We start from the raw sequence: 7,000 nt of genomic DNA on the forward strand, positions 1-7,000 counted from the left end.
TAAAAATCAATTTCTATTATAAAATTTATTTTCTGCCACCAGCTCACAAAAGCCTATTTCTACAATACATTTATATTTCATTTAACGTACGAGATTAAAAATAATAACAGGGTTAAGGATTATATTATGTACAAAATATTTAAATAAAATAGCCTAAAGATAACTTACAACAAAATATATTCTGTATTTTCTATCTTCATTTTGTATTTACACGACAAAATTAATTAAACATTTAGCACCTGTTATTTTGTTTGGTGCTGATAATTATAATCGATTGAAAACAACATTATTTTAAACAAAAAATACTTCTTTATACAAAATCGTTTCTTTCATCGTCATATCCACTGAACAACACTGCACAAACAAACACTTGTATTTATTTTTTTCCAATACTGTCTCAGATATTTAATGAACTATTTTTTTTAATAGTTCTATGGTTTTTGTTTTTTTGCGTGTTGTTTAACAATTACTAGCTAATAACGATGTCTGTTTGGATATATGTTGGGGTTCTGCACATTTGGGTTGGATTGTTGTACTGGGTATCCTTGAGTTATACTGCCTGGTTTCGCCGTCTGAAAGTATGAAAAAACATTAACATTAAAATGTAGGGTAGAATGAAAAGTATTGAAATAGTGCACACAGCACAATTTCGTTAAATTTGAATAAAATATTGGAATGTCTTATGTCACTAACCATAGGTTCATTTGATTTTTTTAATTAGTTCACCAATTGAGGCCTACTTCTTAATTTTCGCAGTCTTTTCTTTTCGTGGCATTAAAAAATATTCTCTGAACGAAATACTAATAAACGCCTCCTTATAACATAAACTTGCCGTTGTGTTTTTTCTGATTATTATTTTCGGAGAAAAGGCGACACAAAATTAGAAAACATTAAATTAACTCTGTATTTAAAAACCAATACACTTGACTACTCTACTTTACAGAAATCACTTATTTAAACTACCTACTCAACACAATAGTACACCTCTCTATCTAAACTATACCATAAATGAATATCTCCCTCTATACTTAATTTTTCTAATCTACCCTTACCTGTATATTATTATGTTGCGGTGGATGTATCGAAATGTGCCTAGAAGCCGGTGGCTGTGCGTACACCACGCCACTGCTTACCGCTGGGTGGTGAGCTTCACTTAGACCGATTAGTACTTGTGGCGCCTGGAATTTAATATAGCACTTATGACTATGACGATAAGGTCTAAATTTCAATTCATCAGGTAAGTGGTATTATAGGTAGGTATATTTTTAGAATATAGTACTTATTCCTATTAGTAGGTTTACATTATCAATTTGGCAGCGAGACAGTGTGCCAACCTCCGAACGATATGTTCTTGTGGTCCCTAGCTGTTATTATAATAACTGAATATAAATCTAATGGCTTTAGAAATAAGATCTAAATTATCCGTGGTTTGGCGGCAAGCTCGCCGCTATTCCAGTAACAATAACAAAGTACAACTGCGATTGCGGCGCGGGCGCATACATTAGATTCGTATCGTGTGGTTTATGTGGCGTATACCTTTTTTTTTAACGTTGGGAAATGCATTTACGCATCCCCCTCTGCAGTTTTCCTGCGTGAGGGAGTATGTGGGACTCGCGAAAGGCCATACCCACTAAAAACCCAACGGTGGCAAATGTGGCGTATACCTGTATTATAGTGTGTATTCCACTAACCTGAGATTCCTTCTTCTGTTCATTATGTTGCTGACCCTCCCTATTCTTGAGCATATCCAAGTACAACTGCGGTTGCGGCGCCGGCGCATACATTAGATTCGTATGGTGAGGTGTATGCGGGGTATGTGGTGTATGCGGCGTATGCGCATGGTGTGCGTATAGCAATGGCGGCGGTCGTTCTGTGACCACGCCCACTACGCCTGAGGTTGGCATCGCGTAGTACGCACCGGAAGATCCGCTCACGTTGGACGCGTATTGCGACGTTTCTGGATACATTTTGTATGGTTAATGTCGATTGTAGAGAGGGTAGTAGATAAATTGAGCGGTATATTGGAGCGGCTAGCAGCTGATTCAATATACCATTGGTAAATGCCGATTGTAAATGGAGATATAGATTAGTTCATATTTGAGGGGTATATTGAATTGCCTATAGTTAGCTGATTCAATATACGTAACATTTGATGGTTAACTGTATGAAATTAATATTCATCATAATTATAAATATTTTTTTGAGGAATAAGTACTTAATATTATTCAATTCTAAGTATTTCTAAGAAATCAATATACAGTAGAAAAAAACGGTTCTTGTTTATTTTTGTGAGTTAAAATTTTTATGCACAATACCTTTAACTTCTTAGTTAAATCTATAATTTATATTTAGGTACTTAATGTTGCTACTACGTAACATTTTAACGCTGGGTTAAGTATAATTCTCGGTATAACGTGAACAATTATGCGTGAGTTGAACCTACAATGGGTACAGAATAAAACAAATTTGATGGAGTTTTTGTACATTTTTTTAACTAGAAATAATAGAGGGAGTGAGTGAAGTAAAATTGAAATTTAATGAAAATGAAATGGGATATATATTCTGTTTTTATTGCACCAAGGTGTAAATTTATGATTCTATCTACTTTTTAGATTTGAACACGTGAAAAATCACTATAAACTAAAAAAAAATCATTTCTACACTACTCTTAATAAGTTCCTATGATTACTTCAAGACAAAACGAATATTAGTTACATTAAATTAAACCAGACTATTCTACCACATTGAATGCGTTGAAAAGCAAATAAAAAGGAAAAATGGATGGAATGAAAAATAAAATTTGGATTAGTCGAGTTTTAGTATGGAATTAATGCCGAGAAAGAAACAATATTTTAACTTCCATAAGCGATGCTGAGAAACAATGCAATCTTTTTATCCAAAATACTTATTATTTGTTAAAGAATGTATGTATGGGTTAGAAGTTAACAGGTTTAAGTTACAGGCCGTATCAAAATTACATTATTATGCTTCAAATTAACACAAAAAAAACCATATGTTACAGTACCTAGACTTATTGAAAACAGTTCAAAGTAATCGCGTCAGAAAAAAAATCCTAATTCAGCATCGTAAGTGGAAGTTCGAAAGAAATAAAATGCAACACAGTAAAGACAGGTCAAGGCCAATCACGGAGGTACAAATAAAGTATAACATGAAGGTATGAAATGAAGGAAGGAATTTAATACAAAATGAAGTTATATATTGGTTGGGGGGTTAAGTAGAACACAATGAAAAACGCGTGCACAAGCGACATTAGCGACACCTAGCGGACAAAACTCACTGTTCCATAGTACAGCTCGAGCCATTTGTCGGCCCATTCGGCCATCCTCTACTTCTGCAAAAGATTTCACAAATCAAATCAAAATAATCTCTATTCGTATAGGCTTAAAGGCTTATATCCTGCTGATGTAAGTCAGCCCTTTTCTGCGATGGGGATAATAGCTTGTAACAATTATGTGACTGTCTAGATATCAAAATTTTATAATTTTAGGATTGTATAAAATATTTTAAGTGTATCTAAAATTAGAATAAAATATTTAATGGTACAAAATTGAAGAACAATTGAAATACAAAAGTTTAAAGACAAAATGCTGATTGCAGCCGAAAAAAATTTTTTTGCAAAATAAAAAAAATAACAAAACTTACTATGATCAGAATAAACAGCGTGTTGTTTCATAGACGGTTGGTGCAACCGATGTGCATACAAAGCGTACGTCGGCGAAGGGCTCCGTTGCCGCTTAACCCCCGACTGTATAGGGGCACGGACAATAGTTTGCTGTTGTGGAAACAATTTGTACTTTGAGTAGTTTTTCTTGAACAAAAAGAGAACACCTTGAGCCCCATGTGTTATCTACCACAACATCGAGAGGAGGGTCATCGCAAGGTATAAAGAAAATAAAAAGTTCAAAAAATTTTGGAAAATCCAAAAGTGCACGACTCATAATGCTCATTCGACGAAAAGAATATATTATGTAATTTCTAATTTGAATTTTTCGTAAATAGCTATGAAACGGTGCTTAATCATATTGTTACTATTTTCGATACCAATCTCCGCATAGTCGATCTCAAGCTAATTAAAAATAACATGATTTAATTAATAAAGTTTAACGCCAGCATGTTTCAAATTTAAAAAAGTGTTGTTTGACCAGAATTATCTTTTTTCTATACCTAAATTTTTTCCGGCTTCATTTTTTTGTATAAATTTAAACTAGTGAGAGTACATATTAATCTCCATTAAATCATCTATAAAACGATGTTCAGATTTAGGAGATTCCATGGATCAATCATGTAATTGATTAAATAGATAGCGACAATTTTTTTTATCGTAGAACACTCTCTTATGCTTCGCATTATGAGTCGTGCCATAATACAGTTCTTAAAATTGATGCACAACATAACAGAAATAAAAAATAAACACATTTAAAGCAACACCATATCTAAGTAATACAGTTTCATCACAAGGCATGACATTGATATTGTAAAGACAATACCTGAAGCATCCATGTAACGAATTATTAGTAGACCTTTGCACTGCAAGTTAATTGTATTATATAATCTGTTTCAAAATATATATGGATAAAAAATACACACAGTTATTTAGAATTTTTTTGAAGCTTTAGTTCAGGATTTCCTTTAAGTTTAATTGCTACGCTAGACTAGAGAATTGACCTTAGATGATACTCTATAATTTTACTATTAATAAAATCATTCCCATTTCATAAAATGTTAACACATAAACAAATTCCTTTCCCTTTAATTTACGAATATAAATATTTGATTTAAACAATTTTTTTTTAAGAATTAGCCGTTGTTCTTCACTTAACATTGTTATATTAAGAATGTATTCAATAATTTTATTTTATTTGTACATTCTAACTAAATTATGTAATCCTAACTTTGTTAATAAAAAAACAAACAGTTTAAATATATCAAAATATCGGAATGGCATATACATGAATACCTTATTAAGCATGTTATGAGAATTGAGATGCGAGGGTCGACCCTGATTCTGTGGGGGTTCCCCTTGCCCTTGCTGTGACGATGGCATCGAAAACATTGGCATTTGTATATTACCTAGAGGCATTTTCATTGGTTGCATTTCACTGAAAAAAGAGGGATAAAGATAAATGTTATGTATTAAAAACAAGTAAAAATTATCAGTGTTTGTGATATTTGTGTACTATTTGATATTGTTTTAAAATTAAATACAGTTGTTTAGATGTTTTAATACACTAATAAAGCTAATCAGCTACTTTTTCTATACTATTTAATTCTTTTGTTTACTTAACGAAACACAATTTGAAAAAAGGTTTTTTGCTCTTTAATTTCATTGTTATTATTTTTTGAGTTTCTAGCTGTCCCGGCAAACGTTGTACTGCCACTCTTATCACTTAGGGTTATGAAAAATAGATGTTAGCCGATTCTCAGACCTACCCGATATGCACACAAAATTTCATGAGAATCGGTCCAGCTGTTTTGGAGGAGTATAGTAACTAACATTGTGACAGGGGAATTTTAAACCATTTAAACCATAAGAATCCTTTCCTTTAGGATGTAAGATGTAAGGGATATAAAATATAAGAAATAATAATTCATATGTGAAACACATTACATCTCTTTTACTCACTTAGCCTCCTTTTGTTGCTGTCTCTTTCTAACCTCATCTTCATTCAACACCCTTTTCAATTGCATGAACAGTTGTTGTTTCTCCTTTTCTAATTGTTTGAGCTTTTGCTCCAATTGTTCTATCTGCTCTTTTGTTTCCTCTGAAATAAGTTGTTGTTGTTGTTAAGACTTTAAACATGGTTTATACTTTATTCATTTATTTTTTGCTAGCTTTCCACCTGCACTGCGTTTTCACACATTTTATCTAAAATGATTAAAGTGGAAGTCCTTAGTATATCTAAGAAATTATATACTAAGTACTTCCACTTGAATCATTCTATCTGTAAAAAAATTCATCAAAATCTGTTATGTAGTTTTAAAGTACGAACCATAAATACACACAGACAGGTACAGGAAGCAACTTTGCTCTATACTATGTGGTGATTTGTACCCACATTTAATGTTTGAATTATGCCTGAGTTGGCTTTTATAGATAAGGGAGAAAAAAAGAGGCTAAACCATACTTTAAAATAATATAAGCTTTACATATTATTATGTTAGACTAGCTTTCAGGCCGTGGCTTCGCCTACGTTTTCAAAGAAAAACACGCATAATGCCCGTTCCCATGTAATTTCCGGGATAAAACCTATCCTATATGTTAATCCAAGTTACTCTCTATAATTATGTGTGCTAAATGTCATTGTAATCGGTTATGTTCATTTTGCAGGTTTTGTACAGTGTGTTTATGGCATTAATCTTACGGCTTACCCAAAGTCATAACATCCTGTCTTTCCCTGGCTTCACGTTCTTTACGTAATCTTTCTTCTTCCACCTCAGCCTCATATTCTAAAATTAAAAATATTTAAAAAATTTAATCTGTTTTGGAAGCTTCAAATACCAATCTATTGCGTCTTGAAGTTTCGATTAACATCAAATTACCTTCTTTTCTTCTCTGTCTTTCACGTATAATATATCGCTTGAGAGCATTCCACATTTTTTGTTCCGCTTCATTTTGATCTTCAGCAGTTGTAGAAGTAACTGCTGGCATTTTTGGGGATGAGGTTTCCAGGACTGGTGTTATGATGATAGCTGTATCTATTAACCTCCACAAATTAAAATATTGGACTCCTTAAGCCTACAAGAGTTCGTATTACTTATTATTAATAGTACCTATTTATTCTACAACCTAATCTTAAAAAAGAAATTAATTCAAAACTATTTTTTATTCTGTAACAAATAGCAAACATTAATTTTCAATAGACAATATCATAAAACCTATCATAGACAAACAACAATTTAACACAGATAATAAAATACAATAGATGATGATAATAATCACCACAGATATATAATATAACCTCGTTAAAATCTGAGCAGT

General features: G+C 32.2%; 1 protein-coding gene across 2 annotated transcripts; it reads right to left on the minus strand.

The window, feature by feature from the left end:
* Positions 1–10: 10 nt before the first annotated feature.
* Positions 11–6,897, minus strand: LOC149484433 (uncharacterized). 2 transcript variants are annotated; one of them, XM_089700536.1, is made up of 10 exons: positions 6,793–6,897; positions 6,562–6,717; positions 6,391–6,468; positions 5,645–5,783; positions 4,979–5,120; positions 3,664–3,829; positions 3,299–3,352; positions 1,692–1,957; positions 1,053–1,178; positions 11–572 (listed from the first exon to the last, which is right to left on the minus strand). In XM_089700536.1, the coding sequence occupies exons 2-10, from the start codon at positions 6,668–6,670 to the stop codon at positions 474–476; spliced, it is 1,179 nt and encodes a 392-aa protein (XP_089556662.1). In that variant the 5' UTR covers positions 6,671–6,717; positions 6,793–6,897; the 3' UTR covers positions 11–473. The 2 variants fall into 2 exon arrangements, with proteins under 2 accessions (XP_089556662.1, XP_089556663.1); XM_089700537.1 differs by having other exon boundaries at positions 3,664–3,793; positions 6,562–6,891.
* Between the last annotated feature and the right edge of the window lie 103 nt (positions 6,898–7,000).

This window comes from Colias philodice, chromosome 11 (genome assembly GCF_061535455.1).
Source record: "Colias philodice isolate Cphi_HAF_F1 chromosome 11, ilColPhil1 Martin Lab GWU primary, whole genome shotgun sequence".
Taxonomy (NCBI): domain Eukaryota; kingdom Metazoa; phylum Arthropoda; class Insecta; order Lepidoptera; family Pieridae; genus Colias; species Colias philodice.

Excerpts from the sequence above, each read along its gene's own strand:
- LOC149484433 (XM_089700536.1), bottom strand. The coding sequence starts at position 6,670 with ATGCCAGCAGTTACTTCTACAACTGCTGAAGATCAAAATGAAGCGGAA. Across the intron at positions 1,958-3,298 it reads TCGAGCTGTACTATGGAACA|AAACGTCGCAATACGCGTCC; the intron begins GTGAGTTTTGTC and ends AAATGTATCCAG. Across the intron at positions 1,179-1,691 it reads AACAGAAGAAGGAATCTCAG|GCGCCACAAGTACTAATCGG; the intron begins GTTAGTGGAATA and ends ATTAAATTCCAG.